The sequence below is a fragment of the Chelonoidis abingdonii genome, chromosome 7 (genome assembly GCF_003597395.2).
Source record: "Chelonoidis abingdonii isolate Lonesome George chromosome 7, CheloAbing_2.0, whole genome shotgun sequence".
Lineage (NCBI taxonomy): Eukaryota > Metazoa > Chordata > Testudines > Testudinidae > Chelonoidis > Chelonoidis abingdonii.
In genome coordinates, this window is record NC_133775.1 from 73,376,286 (window position 1) to 73,400,025 (window position 23,740).

The following is a 23,740-nucleotide window of genomic DNA, read 5'->3' on the forward strand; positions in this document are numbered from 1 at the left end:
TTCTCAACCAGCAACTCATCACTGCACCATAGTAACTCTAAGCTCAGGAACACATCCATGCAACAAACAACGAATGAACAACTCTGCCCACATATCTACACGGCGAGCACCATCACATAGACCTAACCAGAATCAGACTCACATCATCAACCGTTCATTCACATGGCGATCTCATCCGACCACAAGTAATCAGACGCTCATCTAAATATGCCAGGCCAATGCCCCTCTCGTAGCATGTACCCAATCGTTGCCAAAAACGGCCAGTCTCTATGGAAGAAGGGAATATAATATCGTGGACAAACAAATAGATATCAGGAATGGCCAACTCATACAAAATCCTGTAAGAGATGGCACTCAACCTCCCTGAAGCCACAACTGATAAGCAGACACTTAGGTGGCCATTCCTGCTGCAAAAGAACGTTCAGTACCGATCTCAGATAAGAAATACTGCTGAGTGCTCCATTCATCTCTGCCAAGATTTGACACCTATCAGCTCAGAGTGAACAAAGACTGTGAAAGACTTTGTCCCAACTTTGCCGACAGTTAGAAATTTTTACTAGTATTACTAGTATCTCTTTTTGCTGCAGATTGACTCGGCCATTTAATTCTCGTATTGTCTCAACATTTATCGCTGTCACTTACAGAATCCAGTTTCTTCCTCCCTTGAGGTTTCAACCCCATCAGTAGCTGCTAGAACAGGGCCTCATCCTCCCTGATTGAACTAACCTCGTTATCTCTAGCTTGCTTGCTAGCATATATATACCTGCCCCTGGAAATTTCCACTACATTCATCTGACGAAGTGGGTATTCACCCACGAAAGCTCATCATCCAAAACGTCTGTTAGTCTATAAGGTGCCACAGAATTCTCTGCTGCTTTTACAGAATCAGACTAACAGGCTACCCCTCTGATACTTAACATAAATCATGTGAGATGAACAGCAGGAGGCCTTAGGAGAGCAGGGAGAAGTAGTTTGAACTGTAGTCATCTGTTTTAATATCTCATATATTGCTTTTCTTCTGTTTTCTCCTCTGGATGGTTTATCTGTTTTCTGTTACTCTGTGCTTTTAAAAGTTGCTCTGCAAAATGTTTAGGCAACATTCCCATTTCTAACTTTCTGTTAGTGATCGCGTCAAGAGATACTGAAGTGCATGCAAACTGGAAATTAGTTATACAGAAAAAACACATACATTCATCCCACACATAGTGCAATTAAAGAAGGTTATTTTCACATTCGGATACCCAGATTCTGACTCTCTATTGAGTCAGTCATCTCTCTCAACAAATGACATATGTGTATGCGATGGTGTGAAGTACTATAGGGATTTTTATAATCAACAATCTGAGATGGTCTCATGACAGCCCAGTTGCAAAATAATTTCATCAGCCGTGACTGAGTCCACAGAAAACATTTGAAGTGGTCACAGACAAATTTATTTATCACATAGTTCTGCATTTTATCGCATATTTATCACCATAATATCCGTGACTTGTGTGTTCCTATGTAAATATATTACCTGAATTCAGCCTCCAAAGTTCTGCGGCCATTAACTTAATTAACTTTTTTTTTTACCATTTCCAAACATATGTTAATAGAATGATGTCTAAAAACTGTTTAATTTGTTTTTTTCTCTCTCTCTGAATGACTTGTAATGTGGAAACCGTTTTTTGTTTGTTTGTTTTTTAAATATGTCTTAATTCCTTCCTGTTTGTGTCCTAGTCCTAGAGTCTGGAAAGATTGGAATCTCCTTCTGCCCACATCCCCAAATCAGAAAGTACCCGTGGTTACTTTTACAGTTAACTACTTCCTGCAATGCTTCTTCGTGATTCCTAAAAGCAACAGAGGCTCCAATGAGAATCCAAGTCCCTCTGGCCACTTTCTGACACACACACACCTCTTTTCTTCACAAGAACCGCTTTCCCTCATATCTTTTCTAATTTGGGAATTGCCTCCTCCGTTCAGAGGACCAGGGGGGTCCTTAGCTGTGGGAATCCCAGTTTCTCTAACAGCTGGAGATCTGATCTGATTTCCACTTCCTCAGTACTACTTCTGTATCAGCGCCCCCTGTGCAGCACACAGCTTCTGAGGAGGTACCTTTGAGAAAATCCTCATTCAGTCTCGTGTTTTGGTTATTCTTCTATTCTCACGACCATTAAAAATGATCTCTTCTCTCAAATATTGCTGGTGTGGGGATGTCATGAATACGTTAGGCTTTGGTAAGGGTTTGCAAAAACTGTTCCTTAACTGACAGCTGATTGTGAGTGTCAAGATGAGAGGGAAAGTATCTTCCATAGTATGCAAGGAATTCTACGATATCGAAGAAGCTATCATGTATAGAAGACTCCATTCTGGGGGGTAGGGGTAGAAAGTCATTATTCTCTGGTTTAGCTTTGAGTTCGTACATATTCTGAAAGTAAATCACTGCTTAACCCAGCTACTATTTTCTGTTGTGGATAAAACCCAGAAACGAGCATTAGTCTAGACTAGGCGTGTTCCTTCCACTAGTAACTTGGGTGCTCTCAGTCAAATTCCTCTTTGAAGTTGTGCCTGCTCTGTTGCAATGCATTTACAACCCCACCGTTTAATTTAGAGCTAATTTCTATTAGCCTTTATTTATTTCTGTAAAACAGAATTTTCTATATGGAGCTTTCCTAGACCATTGCAGCGAAATAAACAATGCAATTTAGATGACATAGATTCTCTGGTAGATGCATCTGCACTGACGATATTTATTTTGTTTCCTTCGATATTAGATTGTTCGGCTTACACTGAAACATTATTCTGGTTCTCAGTAATTACTGTGTATTTTGTAAATAACCTAAATGTTATAGTGACGGGAAAACCGGTTGAATAACCTAAGATAAAATAAAAGGGAAAGAGAACATTCAGATTAATATCTATCCAGTCCTATAATCCGATTTTACTTCTTGTTTACTATCAAATAGAAAAAAAGTGATCATTCTTGTAATACATGGACTCTATCGTTAAAATGAAACCTCCGCTTACTTGCAATCTTCTTCTTGGGTGGCAAGCATGATATCAGTGACTCATGTTCAAAGATCAATCCCTAAAAGTCAGTGTTTAAAATTAGATTGACCGGCAAAAAAATAATTTGAGAAATGAAAGCCAAAGTAGGGGAAAGAACAGGTTAAAGATACCTTAGATAATTCAAGTCGGCAGGGCCTGATAAAATTCATTTTAGGGTACTTAAGGAACTAGCTGAATCAATCTTGGAACCATTAGCAATTATCTTTGAGAAGTAGAGGACAGGTGAGTTCCCAGAAGACTGAAGGAGGGCAAATATAGTACCTATCTTTAAAAGGGGGGAAAAAGAGGAGGAGCAAATTTTAGAAGAGTCAGCCTAACTTCAATACCTGGAAAGATACTAGGGGAAAATTATTAAACAATGAATTTGTAAGCACCTGGAGGATTATAGGATTATAAGGGATGGCCTGCATGGATTTTTAAAGAACAAATCATGCCAAACCAATCGAATTACCTTCTTTGAGGGTTTACTGGCCTAATGCAAAGGGAGGAAGAAGCAGGTTACATATTAGGAAAAACTTTCTAACTATAAGAGTAGTTAAGCTCTGGAACAGGCTTCAAAGGGAGGCTGTGAAATCCCCATAATTGGAAGTTTTAAAAAACAAGTTGGACAAACAGCTGTTAGGGATGTGTTCACTTGGCTCACCACAGCAAAGGGGGCTGGACTTGATGACTTCTGGAGGTCCTTCCAGTTCCAGCCCTACATTTATATGATTATGCTACAAATAACCATTATTGTTATCTTCATCACCAGGACTTGGTATTTTTGAAATATCTTCTCTTGCACTGTACATAATAAAAAGGAATTAAGTATATAACCCTCCTCCTTCAAGACCTAAGCAACCAACAACTGTCTTGGATTAAGAAGAAACTTCCAGCAGGCATGCTAGTGTTTGTCATTGGAATTTTACACCTTCTTCAAGACATCTACTAGTATGCTACAGTGACAGTCATTGGTGTGATCCGGTAAGGCAGTTCCTATGCTTCAAAAGAATGAGGTGAAAAATCATCATAATATTATATTTATGAATCAATACTTAGAAACTGTGCTTCCCAGGATATGAGTTATTCCTTATAAAGCCAATAGGAACTCGTTGTTTCTTATAGGTAAGGATGGGGCCATTGGAATGCCTAATTACACTGGATTTACACTAGTGTAAGCAAGATAAGGTCCTCTCTTTCTCTTCACAACTACTTCTTCCCACTACATCAGTAGCTGAAATTTCTGAAATCTAAACCCATAAACCTTTAGAAGTTCTAACGTCCATTTGTCAGATCCTACCATCTCCAGACTCCACTGAATATATATTTAGCAATTGTATTCAGAGGACAGTTGAAATTCAATGCTTTGGCCTAACACTTATAACTACTTTTCATCATACAATATTATACGATTGCATTTACCACTAGTGCCTCAGTGTTGAGAAAAAGAAACACCGTCCACCATTGTTTCCAAACTCTCATCACTGACAAGAAAACTTGTCCTGCTCTGAGAATTTTGCTACAAAATTGGGAAAATAGGAGATGGCAACATGTTAGTTTTCCTCCAATTGACTGTATGACTCAGAAAAAATGTGAATGCTTGTATTCCTAACAGGAGCTTTCATCTTCCTTCTGAGCTACAGTGTCTCCATTTCTTCATTTTAACTAAGACTAAAATTAAGTCAGGGACTGAAGTAAAAACAACGTTTTCATTAAGGGATGGAGAAGGAAATCAAGCGTCTATTTTCAGATTAATAAAATCGAACTGGAACACTCCTTGAAAGTGACAGTCTGTTCAAAAGAATAAATAAATAAAATCGAGCAGATCTAACAACTCACAATCAGAACTAATTTTTCAGAAATTTAAATATATGCTGTTGTTGCACGGTTTCAGTTCCTAAAAATCAAACCACACAGAGGCTGAAATCGATGTCAGCTCGAAATCAGTGCGAAATAAAAAGTGTGATTTTTCTGCAGACTTTAACTAAAAACACTTCCGGGTTACTTACAGATTAAAATTAAAGGGTATCATTAAAAAAAGAAAATATCTTTAAAATATTAATTTTCATTATGAAAAACAATCTATCCAGGACTGAACCCTCCCCTTAAATTTCACCAAAGCTTCAAATCACTCATCAAAAATACAGAAATCACTATTGAGCATCATTCATTCCTTGTGAAACCGTTAGATATGTCCTTAAAAAATCAGTGATTATTTTCAAATATCTTTATTTTAAAAGCCATCTCAAATAATCATTTACACAAAAAGCAGAAGAGATACTATCACAGTCCTCTCTGAGACTACTCATAACATTCCATCCAGAGACTTACCTGTCCTGCATCATTTGGGTTGAGCTCCTGCCGTTTCTCCTCCCCATTTTCCAAAGAGTTAGGGAAGTTGAGGCTGAAAACCATGAGATCATTCTTGGCGGAGCCTTCCCCTACACACAAGTTCCGGCTCTGGCGCTGGGAATACGACCAACTCCCCACCTCGCTCGCACACACCACGGTGGCTTTCCCAGGCCCGCACATCACTTCCGGACCCGGGCGGCATCACAGGCCAACGTACACGACAATCACCAGCACAAACAGCCCGGACACCGAGCAAATAGCGATCATTAAAGACACGTTCATGTCAACCAAGGGCCCTTCGCTCACGCCCCTTGGCCTCGAGTCCCATCTCACAGCCTGGGGACTCGCCACCAGGGACAGGCTGACAGTGGCTGTCGCGGACAGCGACGGCTCCCCATGGTCCTTCACCAGGATCACGAGGCTCTGGCTGGGGCCGTCCGCCTCCTCCAACGCCCGCGTCGTGCTGATCTCCCCGCTGTACACACCCACCCGGAAAGGCCCCGCAGCCCCGGGATCCTGCACTTCGTAGCGAAGCCACGCGTTGTAGCCGGAATCCGCATCCACCGCTCGGATCTTGCCCACCACGTGCCCTGCGCCGGCCGACAGCGGAACCAGCTCGGGCCCTGGCGAGCCGCCGACAGAGCCAGCCGGGGACACTGCGGGCGCGTTGTCATTTGCATCCAGGACAAAGAGCTGCACACTCACGTTCCCGCACAGCGACGGCAACCCGGCGTCCCTCGCGCTCACCTGGAACTGCAGCACTTGCAGCTCCTCGTAGTCCAAGGGCTGCAGGGCATAGATCTGCCCGCTCTCCGAGTGCACCGAGATGTAGCTGGACAGGGGCTGCTCTCCCACACTTCGCTCCACCACCGAATAGCTCACAAAGGCGTTTTCCCGCAGGTCCGGGTCCGAGGCCGACAAGGTCAAGAGATGGGCCCCGGGCGGGTTGTTTTCCTTCACAAACACCGTGTAAAAGGGCTGAGGGAAAGCGGGGGCGTTATCGTTCACATCCGCGATCGACACCAAAATGCTGCTGCTGGCCGAGAGAGACGGGGCCCCTTGGTCTCTGGCTATCACCACGATCTTATATTCAGACACGCGCTCCCTATCCACTGCCTCCGCCAGCACCAGCGAGTGATAATTCTTAAAGGTGGAGACCAGCCGAAAGGGCAGGTTCGGGGGGATGGAGCAGGTGACTTTGCCGTTGTCTCCCGAGTCCCGGTCAGAGAGGCTAATAAGAGCCACCACTGTCCCCGGGGGAGCGTCCTCCGGCACCGGCACAGATTGAGAAGAGATTGTTATTTCTGGAGCGTTGTCGTTCATGTCTAAAACTTCCACCACCACTTTACAGTGTCCAGCCAGTGGGGGATTCCCCTTATCCTTCGCCTCAACTCGAATTTCATATATATTGTGTGCTTCAAAATCAATTTTTTCTTTAACTCTGATCTCACCAGTATTTGAATTTATACTGAACAAGTCTCTTCCATTAGGGGGAAGATAACTAATGAAAGAATAGGAAATATCCTTATTAGTTCCCTCATCCAAATCTGTGGCATTGAGGGTCATTACTAATACACCATTAGCTGTATTTTCCAATAATTTTATTTCGTAGACTGACTTACTAAATACAGGCGCATTATCATTGGCATCCAGGACAGTAATCACCAGCTGAACTGTGCCGGTGAGCTCCGGTTTACCCCCATCAGTGGCAGTGAGTAATAAATGATGCACAGAGGCTTCCTCTCTATCCAGTGCTTTCTTTAAAACCATATCGGCAGATGTGATTTGATTATTTTTCGTTTGCAAGTCTAGAGTGTAATGTTCATTTGGGCTGAGTTTATAGGTTAGCAGAGAGTTTGTACCAATATCTGCGTCAGAAGCGCCCTCTAGCGGGAATCGAGAGCCCGGTAATCTAGATTCTGCAATAAATATATTTAAATCGTTTACCGAAAAAACAGGAGCATTGTCGTTTATATCCTGTATCTCCACTTCCACGTGAAATATCCTCAGAGGTTTGTCCACTATCACCTCCAGGTCAATGGCGCACAGGGGGCTCTGGCCGCACAGCTCTTCCCTGTCTAGTCGCGAATTAACAAACAAAACGCCGCTCTGCAAATTTATCTCAAAATTGTCTCTCCTGCCGCTGGAGACCATCCGGAACATCCGAGACACCAGCTCCGCCACCTCCAGCCCCAGGTCCTGGGCCAGGCGGCCCACAAAGGTGCCGTGTTTGGATTCCTCCGGCACGGAATACCGGAGCTGGCTGCTGCCCACCTCCCAGGCCGTGTGCAGCAGAAGCAGCCGCAGCAGCTGCCTGGTTATTAGGGAGTCTCGCCGGAGAAGAGCCATAGCGGAAGCGGAATGTTTCGGATTCAAATCTGATTAACTAATTACCAGCCGTTCTATATAATATTTTGAGCTGCCCTGCAGCACTGTCACTATGAATTCCATGCGCTCTTGTCGCATCCGGTATGATCTTGTTATTCTGAGGCTGGGGCAGCCAGTGTTTTCTTCCTCCCAGGGCGGAGCTATGTTTTCATATTCTGGGATAAAGCGTTTTTTAGTAGACAGCGCCACAGTGTGGTACACTGAGTCACAGCAACAAATTATTTTTTCGTATTTATATTTAATCCATCATTGAGAATAAATATTTTCATGTTACTTATACCTAACATAATCTGATTTCTGATCATTCTCATATTATATCTGTGCATAGGAAAATATGAGTGAATGATGCTGTAATAACCAGTGATAGACTGAAGGAAATTTCTTTCTCCAAATAAAACAAATATTGAAATATTTATCTGTTAAGCAGATATAAATGTAAAATGATATCTATTTTATATTTTTCCTCCGTCTCTAATACTCATAGTGTCCACTTTTTATTGATAGAAACGGAAAATGCCACAAGCATCTCAGTTAACATTTGAAAAAATTACTTTGCTAATGATTCTGGCCTTTTCTTCACAAAGAGATTTGAGTTCTGACGTTTGAAAACAGGAGTTCCCTACACTTTGTTTCGTTTTTGAAAGACTCCCTGACGTGCTCTATCCTACCTCATGAGTCCTCTGAAACTCTCGCCTTCTCTCCTCCCCACTCCTGCTCTTTTAGGGCCTGATTCAAACCTCAGTGACACACCATTGACATGAATAAGATTCTTTCACTAATTTTAATGAGCTTTGGTTCAGGCTTTATTTCCTCGCATTCCGTCCGCAGTCTTACCTCCCCAGCTCTATCCTTTTGGAAGTCTTTTATATATGTCTGCCCAATGACTCTCCAGCTCTAAAATCTCCTCTATAACATTTTTCTCTTTACTTTTTAATTTCTCTTTCTTTTTTTCTATTATTTATTATTTAACTCCGTAGTTGTATAATTTACCGTAACCCTGTAAAATGCTTTGGAGCACACGAAGATAAATGCAGTGGAAAATAAAATGTTCTTCTATTGTTTCCTGGGTTACTGTTTATCATTTATTGAGCAAGTGTCCAGCATTTGTCATTTAGTAGAAGGAACAAGAATTTTAATGGAGAATAAAATTTGTTACGAACAGCTGAACTGTGAAACAATTAAGATTTCCCTTTTGAAAAGATCAGTTTGTATTTCCTACTAATAACAAGTCACTTTTAAATAGAAGTTCAGCTGGTACCAACAACAGATCAGTTTAATAAATGAAGGTGAAATATATTTATCTATATTTTATACTGTGCCCAACGCCATGGTATCTAAGCGCCTTACAAAACTGATATGTGTGAGTGGATGACAGGCAGCGCTCATATTTTGTTTCTCTTCCTTGTCCAGGGATATCTAGAATCAAATTCATTTTCCTCTTCTTTGTATTCTTGTATTTCCTTGTATTTCTATTCCTCTTTCTAAGAGAAAGCAGAATAGTAGCTTTGAATTGTTTCGCTTTTGTGTTTGTGTAAGCACTTGCAAGTGGAAGTGTGTGCGTTGGTATGAGCCAGCGCGTATGTTATGGGAAGGTTACGTCAAAGAGTTGGGTCTTGTATTTTGTCCTGAATATGACCAGGACCCTTGCAATCCTCAGCTCTTCAGGAAGGGAGTTCCCCGCTCATGAACCAGCAAAGGTTCTGTTTCCCATTCTCACTATTCTTACTCTTTACATCAGGCATTTCATCGTCCTAGAGGATCTCAGCCATCTCGGGAGGTTATGGTCACAGGGAGAAGCGGCCTTTCCGATTCCAGCTCACTGAGAGCTTTGAAGAACAAAATCAGGGGCTTAGTTATTCTCTCAGTTGCACAAGCGTATCTCCTATCGAAGTGCCGTGAAGGGGGAGCTCCATCCCCCACCCGACTGGATGATCGCGTCATAGCAGAGCTACGATCGAACTGGCAGTTGTTTGTTATCAGTCAGGCTGATATATTTTGTCTCCTAATGAAGATGACGAGTGGCAGTAGCAGTTGCACTAGTAGTAATGATTAGAAAGAGGATGGCATTGGTGCTAGTGGTGGAGAGCAATACATGCGCATAGCGCCTTGCAGGTAATTTCAATGCACTGGCGATGTGCCAAGGAGTTTACAGTCTATTTCAGAAAGTAAATATAAAACACAGGAAACAGTTATAATATCAGTTTTAGCGGGTACAATATCATGGTGGAGATGAATAATGGGAGGTTTTATCAACTGAAAGGATTCAAGTAGGAATTCATGTAGCATTTGCAGGGTCAGTTAGGCAGAATTGCAGGATGAGAGTTTTGATGCCTGGATGAGAGGATGGTGTAGGGAGGAGTGTTTTAGGTTTATTAGGAACCGGGAAAGCATTTGGGACCAGAGGAGCCTGTACAGGAAGGATAGGCTCCACCTAAACCGAAATGGAACTAGATTGCTAGCGTATAAAAAAAAAGTTGCAGAGGATTTTTTAAACCTAAGGCCTGGGGAAAAAACAACAGGTGCAGAGGAGCACATGTGGCAATATCATTTGGGGATAAATTTTATTAAAGAGGGAACTCTACATCCTAGTAAAAAGGATAGGAAAGAAGTTGGTAAAGGGAAGGAAGGAGTTAATGAGGAACAGTTAAATGTAAGACTCCCTTAATTAAATATAACACAGGAAGGCAAGCAACTGAATATTGACAAAATGTGCAAGTGCTTTATATACAAATGACCGAAGTATAAATATTAAGATGGGTGAACAAGAGTACCTGACATTAAATGAGGATATTGATATAATAGGCATTGGGGAAACTTGGTGGACTGAGGATAATCAATGGGACATGGTAACACCAGATGCCAAATATATAGGAATTGCAGAGTAGGTTACACACGTCAGGGAGTGGCACTATATGTGAAAACGGCACAGTCAAATAAAATAAAAATCTTAAATGAATCAAACTGTACCATAGAATCTCTATCGATAGAAATTCCATACTTGAACAATAATAATATCAGAAGGACTACACTACTAACCACATGATCAAAATGGTGACAGTGACTGTGAAATGGTCAAAGAGTTTGTTGGAAGTCCATCGCTGACAATAATATGATGATATTGTCACAATTTTCTCTGAAGTCCTACCTTGATGCACAGAGTCAGCCACACTGAGGGCATGGGAAGTCAAATCTCTGAGGTTTGATGATGCAGTTTTGTGTCACTTTTCACGTGCAGCTTGGAGACGATTTTGTCAATCCCACTTGAACCTGTTACATACTGATCTTGTCAGAGATTGCCAGAGAGTCCTGTTCTGAGCCATTTGCTTGAGTTCTTTGAGACTGATGCCAGCCCACTGGAGATTCCTCCTCAGGTTATCTTTGAAGCACTTATATGGAAAACCCTTCTTTCTTTTGCCCTGACTCAGCTCCCCATACAAGATCTGTTTTGGAGACAGTGGTCTTCCATTCTGATGACATTTCCAGTCCATCTAAGTTCTGCTCTAAATATTTCCTGAATGTTGGTTGTGTTTGCTCTCTCAAGGACCTTAATACTGGTCACTTTGTCCTGCCAGCAAATGCTCATTTTTGAGTGGAGGGAACTTCATGTGAAATTGCTCAAGCTGTTTACTGTGCCATCTATAAAGAGTCTATGTCTCAGATCCATACAGGAGATACATTAGAACCACTGCACTGTAGATTTTCAGTTTGGTGGAGAGACGAATGTTGTGTTGGTGAAGGACTTTTGTTTGGAGCTGGCAAAGGGCCTAGCTGGTTTTACTGATGCTGGAAGCAATTTCTTTATCAAGGGAACTATCACTTGAGATAATGTTGCCTAAATACTTATACTGATCCTCATTTTTCAACTGCATGCCTTGGATGAAGATGGCTGGCACTGAGGCATTGGAATGAGGTTCTGGTTGGAACAAGACCTCTGTCTTACTGAGACTGATGGTGAGGCCAAATAGCTGGGATGCTTCAGAAAACCTATTGATGACATGAAGGTCATTGTGTCTATGAGCCATCAAGGCACAGTTATCTGCAAAGTGTGCCTCAACAAGAAGTCTCTCCAGGATCTTGATCTTGGCACTGAGTCTTCGAAGATCAAAGAGGGAGCCACTGAGTCCATGGCGGATGTATATTCCCTGATCCATGTTCCTTGTGGCATGGCTGAGGAGACAGGCAAAGAAGAAATTGAACAGCACTGGAGCAAGTACACAGCCTTGCTTCACTCCATTCAAGATTTCAAATGCATCAGAAGAATCACAAATGGAGAGCACTTGCACTGTCGTGTGGTCATGGAACAGCTGGATGATTTGTATGAACCTTCTTGGGCAGTCCAGTTCAGGTAGAATAACCCACAGACCCTCTCTGTTTACCATATCAAAAGCTTTGGTCAAGTTGATGAAAACTGCATATAGGTCCATGTTCTGCTCTAAAATTTTTTCCTAGATCTGCCTTATGACAAAAATTATGTCTGTGGTACTAGGACTTGGTCTGAAACCACACTGCACTTCTGGAAAATTCTTCTCAGATATACTAACAATGGGTCTGTGCAGTAGAATACAAGCTAGTATTTTCCCTGCTGTACAGAGGAGAGAAATGCCTCTGTATTTTCTGCAGTCAGCTTTGCTGCCTTTGTTTGTAAACTGTGATACAATAATAGCCATATGCTCTGACTTCCTCAGTTCTGGGGGGATGCATAATCCCCACTCTGCCACAGACCCTGTCCCCAGTCCACCCCAGAAGTAAAAATAAAATAGCAAAGAGAGGTGATGAGCAAAGGATGGTGTTAACATGGGCATAGGGAGGAAAGTATTAAATGTAGTGATGTTACACAGAAAGTAACTGGAACTAATAGCAACAAGGATGAAAGGGAAAAGGAGACAAAAGAAACAGAGATGATACCAAGTCCATATGATGTGAGAAACTGTGGAGCTCTCCATGATAAGTAGGAAGTCCTATTGCTCTCATAGTTGAGCATGGATGATCAAGAAGTTTATCTAGAAATACTTTCCTTCACTTCCAGATTGCTAGGAAGCTTCCTACTTCATGAGCAAGGACCTGGCCACGGTGATCCATATATATACGTATCTAAATTGGATTACTGTTATTTACTGAATCTGAAACTGAAAGTGAAGACAATGAACTGGTTTCAGCTGGTACAGAATGCATCTTCCTCCATTCTCCATGGCTCAGACCACCCTGAGCAAATCAAGTCATGCTCAAATTCCTCCAATGGATGCCAGTCAGTTTCCCACGCTAGCTTAAGGCTTTGAAATAAGTTTCAAAGCAATTAATGGATCAAGCCCCAGCTATATCAAAGACTGAACTTCAGTCTGTGATCCACCATGACAGCTGTATTTCTCTGGGACAATTCAGATCACAAAGCCCAAGAAAGACAAAGCACTTCACATTTGGGGTCAAAGTATTCTCAGCTGAGGGGAATTGGACTATAGAACAAATTTCCAGATGGGAGGCAGCAGATCCAGAACCTGGCCATCTTTAGAAAACACCACAAAACCTTCCTTTTTAAAAAAGCTTTTCCACCATAAGAATGACCTCGCAGTACTGACACTTCCTCACCCTGGACAACTAAACAAAAAAGGAGGAAAATAATAAAACCGACAAGAAAAAATGGCTATCTTAATTGGAGTTATGACTCTAAAATGGAAGAAGTGCTAGAGCCTTCATGAAGTCCACTAGAGATTTCACTATTAACACTGATTTTATATGGAAGCTGTTCAGTGCTATGGTGATAGATGGCAGTATACCACAGTTTACAGGAGTCGTTTTCAAACTGGGGTAAGGATACCCCTAAGGGTACACAAGCTCTGATCAGGAGGTATGCAAGAAAAATCCTGTAATGGAGGACAATGCATTTTATTTAGTACAGAGGTTTTCAAAATGTGGGGGGCACTCCCTTAAGGAGTAGGAACATTCAGGGGGCAAGCAGCAATGCCAGGTGGCTCAGGCCAGCCCCAAACCATCTCCACACCCTGACTCTCCTCAGCAGGCCACCCAGCCCGTCTAGGTTGCGCGGGGGGGGGAGGCACAACCAAAAATTTAAATTCAAAGGGAGAACTCAGCTCAAAAACTGAGCCCTCCTTTGACTTAGTTTTTGGTTGCACCCACACACACTCAGACAGGCAGTGTGGTCCCCTAAGGTGAGTCAGGGTGAAGGTCACATTCCCTCCCTAAGCTCTGACATGCAGGGTTGGTACCAGCAACCTGGTGTCACCACTTGCCACTCCATACATTCCTCTGTGCCCCCCTTTGAGCATGCTCCACAATTTCAAAACTTCTAGAAGCTGTTGCTAAATGGAAGGCAGAAATCTGGGGGCACCTGACCCACACGTGTTGTGTCTACCTACCTCCGATGCGGGTATGCAGTAGACTGCATTATCTGGAAAGGGGAAGGCAGCCTAAACAGTTTGGAAACCACTGGTTTAGATTAGATAGATAGATAGATAGATAGATAGATAGATAGAAAAAGACAATTAAGTGAACTATATATCTCTGCAGTCCTGTGTGTATGTGTGCATGTTACATTTTATACAAGGGCATAAATAATGACCCAATGGTGAAGTTATCCATCCACACTGCAGTAAAATTCATTATTTACAAGGTGATTAAACTTTACTATTGGGGACATTTAAATCCTTACTTTGAAGGCTTTCACAAAATAATGTAATAAACTTATTTTTAAAATATTGGTAAAATATTTGACAAAAATGAAGAATGTGATTAATTCTCCTTCAGTTACAACCCTTTCTACCATAGGAATAAAACACCGAAGTTTGGGAATCAAATATGTGTTTCTTATTATTGCTAACGCTGAGACACAGCAATGCATCAAAAAGGCAGAGTACTGCTTCATGTGTAGTGAAATCATAGGACAAAACATGCACGTTTATTGATACTTGCTAAGTAAAATATTTTCCACTTGTAAAATATAGGCACTAATAATCGCAATAATATAAAAACCAAAGAGTATAAACATACTCACCCTAAATTGAATATTTAAGGAATTTTATATTTCTCTAATTAACATTCACAAGTCATACACATTTTTTTAAAATTTCTTTCCTATAAACATGACATAAACAGAAATAATGATATAAACATCCAAATACTCTTATTACAATTACTTCTGAATATTAAAGCCCACATTCCTGTTTATGACTAGTCTACCAAAGTACCTAGACATAAGAAGAAATACAGAGATTATTGATAACAGTTAATTGCCTCAAAAAACTTTTTCCAACTACAGTTGCTATAAGAAACATCCAATTTTTAAGGAAAGTTGCTTTTTCGTTCATTGCAAAGACAACACGCCTAAGAACGCATGAAGACCTAGAACATAAAAACATTTCCAAATAAGGATTCAGTGATATGACTCACCGCCGCAGAAGACTTCAGTGTCAGTTCCTGTTGAGGTTTCTCTATGCTCACATTACCCGAGGAGTTGGGGCTGAAAACCATGAGATCATTCTTGTCGGTGCCTTCTCCTACACACAAGTTCCGGCTCTGGCGCTGGGAATAGGACCAACTCCCCACTTCGCTCGCACACACCACGGTGGCTTTCCCAGGCCCGCACATCACTTCCGGACCCGGGTGGCATCTCAGGCCAACGTACACGACAATCACCAGCACAAACAGCCCGGACACCGAGCAAATGGCGATCATTAAAGACACGTTCATGTCAACCAAGGGCCCTTCGCTCCCGCCCCTTGGCCTCGAGTCCCATCTCACAGCCTGGGCACTCTCCACCAGGGACAGGCTGACAGTGGCTGTCGCGGACAGCGACGGCTCCCCATGGTCCTTCACCAGGATCACGAGGCTCTGGCTGGGGCCGTCCGCCTCCTCCAACGCCCGCGTCGTGCTGATCTCCCCGCTGTACACACCCACCCGGAAAGGCCCCGCAGCCCCGGGATCCTGCACTTCGTAGCGAAGCCACGCGTTGTAGCCGGAATCCGCATCCACCGCTCGGATCTTGCCCACCACGTGCCCTGCGCCGGCAGACAGCGGAACCAGCTCGGGCCCTGGCGAGCCGCCGACAGAGCCAGCCGGGGACACTGCGGGCGCGTTGTCATTTGCATCCAGGACAAAGAGCTGCACACTCACGTTCCCGCACAGCGACGGCAACCCGGCGTCCCTCGCGTTCACCTGGAACTGCAGCACTTGCAGCTCCTCGTAGTCCAAGGGCTGCAGGGCATAGATCTGCCCGCTCTCCGAGTGCACCGAGATGTAGCTGGACAGGGGCTGCTCTCCCACACTTCGCTCCACCACCGAGTAGCTCACAAAGGCGTTTTCCCGCAGGTCCGGGTCCCAGGCCGACACGGTCAAGAGATGGGCCCCGGGCGGGTTGTTTTCCTTCACAAACACCGTGTAAACGGGCTGAGGGAAAGCGGGGGCGTTATCGTTCACATCCGAGATCGCCACCAAAATGCTGCTGCTGGCCGAGAGAGACGGGGCCCCTTGGTCTCTGGCTGTCACCACGATCTTATATTCAGACACTCGCTCCCGATCCACGGCCTCCGCCAGCACCAGCGAGTGATAATTCTTAAAGGTGGAGACGAGTCGAAAGGGCAGGTTCGGGGGGATGGAGCAGGTGACTTTGCCGTTGTCTCCCGAGTCCCAGTCAGAGACGCTAATAAGAGCCACCACTGTCCCCAGGGGAGCGTCCTCTGGCACCGGCAGAGAGTGAGACGTTATTGTAAACTCGGGGGCATTATCGTTAATGTCCAAAATTTCCACCAAAACATTGCAATGTCCAGCCAAGGGAAACGGGCTTTTATCTCTGGCTTCCGCTCGAATTTCATACAGGGTTTTGACTTCATAATTGACTTCTCCTTTAAGTCGGATCTCACCAGTATCAGCATTAATGCTGAATAATTTTTTCACACTGAATGGGAGGAGATTACTAAAGGAGTATGAAATGTCTTTATTAATTCCTTCGTCCAAGTCCGTGGCATTAAGTGTAATGACTAACGTTCCATGACCTGCATTTTCTAACAAACTCACCTCATAAACAGACTGGTTAAATACAGGCGCGTTATCATTGGCATCCAGCACCTTGATCACCAGCTGAACTGTGCCAATGAGCTCCGGTTTGCCCCCGTCAGTAGCGGTTAACAATAAACGATGCTCAGGGACTTCCTCTCTGTCCAGAGGTTTCTTAAGCACAAGTTCCGCCAATGTACTGTGGTAATTTTTTACCTCTACATCTAAAGTGAAATAATTATTTAGGCTGAGTTTATAGGTTAGCAGAGAGTTTGTACCAATATCTGCGTCTGACGCGCCCTCTAGTGGGAAACGCGAACCCGGCAGTCTTGATTCTGATATTAAACAGATTAAATTCATTTACGGCGAACACAGGAGCATTGTCATTTATATCCCCTATCTCCACTTCCACGTGAAATATCCTCAGCGGTTTGTCCACTATCACCTCCAGGTCAATGGCGCACAGGGGGCTCTGGCCGCACAGCTCTTCCCTGTCTACTCGCGAATTAACAAACAAAACGCCGCTCTGCAAATTTACCTCAAAATAGTCTCTCCTGCCGCTGGAGACCATCCGGAACATCCGAGACACCAGCTCCGCCACCTCCAGCCCCAGGTCCTAGGCCAGGCGGCCCACAAAGGTGCCGTGTTTGGATTCCTCCGGCACGGAATACCGGAGCTGGCCGCTGCCCACCTCCCAGGCCGTGTGCAACAGAAGCAGCCGCAGCAGCTGCCTGGTTACCAGGGCGTCTCTCCGGAGAAGAGCCATCGCGGACGCGGCGCGGTGTTGGTAAGAGTTTGAAAGATAAAATTCCTACGTCTTTAACAGAAAATAAATATTCTTAAATATCCTGCAGCGTCTTTGTGCAGATTTAATCTGGTGTCAGGCAAGCCTGCCGAATCTGTTGTTTGCTGCAAAATACAGCACAGTCCGAAGACCCACACGGAAAGTTTCCGTTTTTTTTTTAATATGTCTTCCTTCTGTTGTTCATAAATTAAGAAAATCTCTTGAAAACTCTCACCCGTATGTTATTCCATTCGATTCCAGCATCATTCACCAGATCTCAGACTGTGAGAGACTGGATACAAAGCAAGGTGGAGCTTTGTTTTTCCTTTTTTTTATGAAGTCAACAGCGACATCCTGTGACTAAAACATGTAAATGCTAAATAGGTGAGAGAGAGAGAGAGAGAGAGAAATATTTTCCTGCTGCAGTACTCCTGCGGAGACCTTCATCAAATTTCTTCCAAAAACGTATTTTCTTTGAAGATGGCAAAAATTTTAAAATATCCACAGTTAAATGTGCGACATCTGAACATTCATTAAATTTCCTTCCTTCCTTCCTTTTTTCAGTTTTAGATACTAATGGATTTATGTTTTTCTTTTCGATTTAAATTTAAGGAAATAGGACACGACTTTTATTTACTTTAGGTTAGTTACAACGTTGTAATTTATTACGTCGTGCAGAGTGTTTATGATCACATTTTCCTGTCTTCCTCAATGTATTGTCTTTTGTAACACGGAGGAATGGGACTGCAGTGTTCACCTTATGGCCATACTAAGAGTGCAAAATTACAAAGGCTAATTTAAATGTATAGAAATCTACAAAAAGAAGCTCATCATTTCAATCCACAATCCATAGAAATGGGAGAAAAGTTGTCCTCTACTAGTTCCCTTACATTGGGGTGGGAAGCAAGCCACACAACTGGATTCCACAGAAATAATTTGGTAGAGGAGTCCAATCGACAGAGCACTGGATTGGGAGTTAGGGGACCCGGATTCTATTCATGGATCTGTCTCTGACTTGCTATGTGATTTTGAGCAAATCAGTTCGCCTTTCAGTACCAGTTTCTCTTCCCACGCATTGAGTGTCTTGTCTATTTGAATTATAAACTCTTGAAAGCTGGAATTGTCTTTTATGTGTTTACACAATGGGCCAGCTCAATGGAGCCCCAACTCATCTGGAACTCCTAGGCTCCACCTTTTCTTCTTCTCATTGCTATTATTATTGTGACCAGAGCATCTGCTTAGAATCACACATCTAAACCCACATGTCGGAGGCACACAGGGGTTCCACTAGCTGACAAAGTCCACGGGCTGTAGCCATGGCAGTGGAGTAGCTATACAGATACTCCTACAAAGCTACTGGGTTGGGGGACTATTATAATTCCCCCCAAAAACAATATTAAATCTTTTGCATAAAGTCAACTTATTACTTGGGATTTGTTCATAGTGTTCAGCACTTGATCTTAAGATATGTACGAACTACCCTCATTCGTCTCAATGTAATGTTAATTCAGATGCGTAGAGCGGAGTAAATGCACAGATAGAAGTCAGATTATGCTGATTCAAATGTAAACCTTGTTAACAATTTCACTGTTTATTTGGTTACCAAAACACCCAACTACTCTGGGACTGTTTGGAGAGCGTGAACAGAGTGCACCCCCTCCAGTCAAGCTCCAGCCCAGGTAGCATGGGCAATGTACATCGCTGTTGAATGTCATCCTGTCACTAATTGCAAGTTTGGCAGCATAGTCTGAATCAGCCAGGAATAGTTTACCAGCCTGATTCAATATATGGATTCAATACATACAGTTCTGATGTCGCCAAATCCTCTCACCTCCTCCTAGTGTGTGTTACCAATATTTAATCCCATACAGTGTTTTTCTTCTTCCTGCAAGACTCTGGTTTCCTGAAAACAGTAGCTGCTTTTTCTCCTTTTCCAAGATGCTTCCCAACAAGTGTCATTCTGTTTGTGCTGCAGACCTACGTCCTGGGAAGATTAAGTCATCCTTTCACATCATACTTCGGGTGACTTGTAGTCCTCCTGGCTATGGCCTGCAACGGCTCTTTGCTATTTTTGGAACTATTGACAATCGCAAGTGTTTCTCAGACGTCCTTACACTTCTAGGTATATGAGATAGATAGTTTTTTCCAGAACAGAATCACCAATCAAGTATCCCTTTAATATTTATTCTCCCATAAGGACTCTTCCATTAATTATTGGTGGCTCTGGGATATCCTATCTCTCTGAATCCTGATTCTTCTGAGATTTGTGATCTTACTCATTTTTCAAGTTGCTTGGTACCTTCTTGCCAAGATAATACCTTCCACCTTCTGACATGCCCAGAGGGCACGGTGAGGAACATCGTGGAGAATGCTCAGCAGGATGCAATCAAGAAGCAAATTGCCTGGACCCCCTCCAACCAAAATGTAGCCACCTACCTAAGCAACTCATTGGAAGGCAGATTTGGGGGACTTTGCTTTGCTCTGGACTCATGCCTGCAATGCTATGCAATAACTGGAGAAGCATATTGGCTGCCACTGGACATGTTGTGAAGAACACTAGAAGCTGCGAGTCCTGGTGCCACGGGTGAAGAATATGGAGTGTACATCATCACTCCAAGAGCCATGCTGGAGAGGACCCTGAAGGATGCCATTTGCTTCCAATGTGTGGAAAACCTGCAATGGAAGCCAGACTAGGGCAAGGACTTTGAAGTGAAATGCAAGTGGCAAGCCATCAACCACTTCCTCCCTGAAGGCTGCTTCATCTAATTTGCCGACTGGAGATTCATCTACCAGGCTTGACTCAACTGCGTCCCACTGAATGGAGCTGTCTGCCATGGGAATTGGCACAAGCGATGCAAGAAGTGTGGCTACGCCAATGAGATACTATCCCACATCCTGGGTAATTGCAAGCCCCATTCGAGAGCTTGGCAACTCCGACACATTGCCATCCAAGATCACCTGGCCAGAGCAATCCTGCCACCTGTGGGGAAGGTTGCCGTAAACTCCGCCATCCCCAGAACCGACAGCCAACTGTGACCAGACATCATCATCACCAATGAAGACTGGAAGAAGATCATCATGGTGGACATCACAGTGCCCTTCGAAAACAGAACCCCGGCTTTCCATGATGCCCAAGCTCAAAAGCTGGAGAAATATCTCTCTGGTCAACACTCTGAGAGCTAGAGGCTATGAGGTCCAAACTCACACACTGATCACTGGAGTCCTGGGTGCATGGGACCCCGGTAATGAGTGAGTGCTGAAAGAATGTAGTGTCGGTCAACGCTATGCTTGGCTGATGTGGCAACTCGGGGGTTGTGCCGTACGACTGGAGAATTGCTAACGTAGTTCCTATTTTTAAGAAAGGGAATAAAAGTGATCCGGGTAATTATAGGCCTGTTAGCTTGACGTCTGTCGTGTGTAAGGTCTTGGAAAAAATTTTAAGGGAGAAAGTAGTTAAGGACATTGAGGTCAATGTAATTTGGACGAATTGCAACATGGATTTACTAAAGGTAGATCGTGCCAAACCAACCTGATCTCTTCTTTGAGAGGTGACGGATTACTTAGACAAAGGAAATGCGTAGATCTAATTTACCTCGATTTCAGTAAGGCGTTTGACACGGTCCGCATGGGAACTGTTAGTTAAATTGGAAAGATGGGGAGATGAATGTGAAAGTTGTAAGGTGGATAAGGAACTGGTTAAAGGGGAGACTCCAGCGGGTCGTACTGAAGGTGAACTGTCAGGCTGGAAGGAGGTTACTAGCGGAGTCCCTCAAGGATCGGTTTGGGACGATCTTATTTAAACTATTATAACTGACCTTGGCGCAAAGAGCGGGAATGTGTTAATAAAGTTTGCAGATGACACGAAGCTGGGGGTATTGCTAACACGGAGAAGGACCGGATACTATCAGGAAGATCTGGACCACCTTGTACACTGGAGTAATAGTAATAGAGGAAATATAATAGTGAAAAAGTGCAAGGTCATGCACTTAGGGATTAATAATAAGAATTTAGATATACGTTGGACGCATCATGGAAACGACGGAGGAGGAGAAGGACCTTGGGTATTGGTTGTAGCAGGATGACTATGAGCCGCCAATGTGATATGGCTGTTAAAAAGCAAATGCGTTTTAGGATGCATCAGGCGAGGTATTTCCAGCAAGGAGAAGAGGTGTTAGTGCCGTTATATACGGCGCTGGTGAGACCCCACTGGAATATTGTGTGCAGTTCTGGTGTCCCATGTTTAAGAAGGATGAATTCAAACTGGAACAGGTTCAGAGACGGGCTACTAGGATGATCGAGGAATGGAAAATCTGCCTTATGAAAGGAGACTCAAAGAGCTTGGCTTGTTTAGCCTGGCCAAAAGAAGGCTCCGGCGGGGATATGCTTGCTCTATATAATATATCAGGGGATTAACGTTAGGGAGGGAGAGGAATTATTTAAGTTTAGTACTAATGTAGGCACAAGGACAAATGGGTACAAACTGGATATTAGGAAGTTTAGACTTGAAATTAGACGAAGGTTTCTAACCATTAGGGAGTGAAGTCTGAACAGCCTTCCGAGGGAAGTAGTGGGGCAAAGACTTATCTGGCTTTAAGACTAAGCTTGATAAGTATATGAGGGAAGTTATGATGGGATAGTTTAATTTGGGCAATTGATTTTGGATTATCGGCAGATAAGTCTGCTCAATGGTCTGTGAGGGGATGTTGGATGGAGGAACTGAGTTACTGCAGAGAATTCTTTCTGGGTGCGGCTGTGAGTCTTGCCCACATGCTCAGGGTTTAGCTGATCGCCATATTGGGGTCGGGAAGGAATTTTCCTCCAGGGCGGATTGGCAGAGGCCCTGGAGGTTTTTCGCCTTCCTCTGCAGCTGGGGCATGGGTCGCTTGCTGCGTGGATTTCCCTGCAGCTTGAGGTCTTCAAATCTCAATTTTGAGGATTTCAATAACTCAGTCATGGGTTCGGGGTTGTTATAAATGTGTATGGGTAGGGTTTTGTGGCCTGCCTTGTGCAGGAGGTCAGACTACATGATCATATTGGTCCCTTCTGACCTATGAGTCTATGAGTCTATAAGATACATCTACATAGAACATATCAGTGGACATCAGCAAAACCAAGTAGGGTGACCAGACGTCCCAATAAAATCAGGACTGTCCCTATATCGAGCAGTTTGTTCCACGTCCCAACCGAAGTACGGCTGGGATGCCATTTGTCCCAATATTTTGTTTTGGGCATTTTTTTTCCTTGTTGCTTAGGCAGCAGTGACCGGCAGGGGGAGTGCCTTTTCAATTGTTACACTTACCGTGTGTCTTTCTCATTTGTATGTGTGTGTGTGTGATATTCCAAAATATCAGGACCACCACAAGGGGAGCGCCTTTTCAATTGTTAAACTCACCCATCTGAGTCTTCGGTGCACTTCAGTGGAGGGTCCTTCAGTCACTGTTGGTCTTCGGTTGTATTTCAGTGGTGGGTACTTCCTTCTTTGGTGGCATGGTTTATTACCCTCCGCTGAAATGCCATCGAAGACCGTCTAGGACTGAAGGATCCTCCGCCAAAGTGCAGCCGAAGACTCGGATGGGTGAGTGTAACAATTGAAAAGTCGCTCCCTTTCGGGGGTCCCGATATTTTGAAATTCTGATCTGGTCACCCTAAAACCAGGACGGATGAGCTGGAGTACTGATGAGAAGTGCATTTCTGAAAGTAACTCAAATACTTTCCTGATGGACTGTTTTTTGTTTTTTTTTTCTTCTCTAGATGGACAACCTATCTTAATTCTCAATTACTGAGGGACAATCTCCATTCATTGATATATTTTGCTTTCCACAACCAAATCTCTGTACAGCTTTTCATAAGTGATGTACCCAAATATTCGGATTCTAATATCTAAGCTGTATTGTTAAATCTATTCACCTAAATCTGGGTTATTGCTGATTATGTATTCGATGTATCATATGACTTTTAAAAAAAACTCTGCATTTGTAGATAATGTAAGCACTATACCCAGATGTACAACACTCCTTTCCCAACCTATGTATTATATAATTTTTTTAACATTAGCTTTAATAAAATATTCTCTTTCCAAGTCCTGATACTAGAGATAGAATCTAAGGAAATAAGTGAGAAATCTTGTAGTTTTCATCACTGAGATTCACCAGATATTCAATCTCCTCTCCTCTTCCATTCAAATTA

At 43.3% G+C, this 23,740-nt stretch overlaps 1 protein-coding gene and 1 pseudogene across 1 annotated transcript; both read right to left on the reverse strand.

The window, feature by feature from the left end:
* Positions 1-5,580: 5,580 nt before the first annotated feature.
* LOC116837417 (protocadherin alpha-8-like) lies at positions 5,581-7,728 on the reverse strand. The gene has a single exon (XM_075068306.1). The coding sequence runs from the start codon at positions 7,726-7,728 to the stop codon at positions 5,581-5,583; it is 2,148 nt and encodes a 715-aa protein (XP_074924407.1).
* A 3,803-nt stretch (positions 7,729-11,531) lies between these two features.
* Positions 11,532-17,536, reverse strand: LOC116837418 (protocadherin alpha-8-like; annotated as a pseudogene).
* Between the last annotated feature and the right edge of the window lie 6,204 nt (positions 17,537-23,740).

Bases quoted from the DNA above. Each gene is read 5' to 3' on its own strand.
- LOC116837417 (XM_075068306.1), bottom strand. From the start codon at position 7,728: ATGGCTCTTCTCCGGCGAGACTCCCTAATAACCAGGCAGCTGCTGCGG.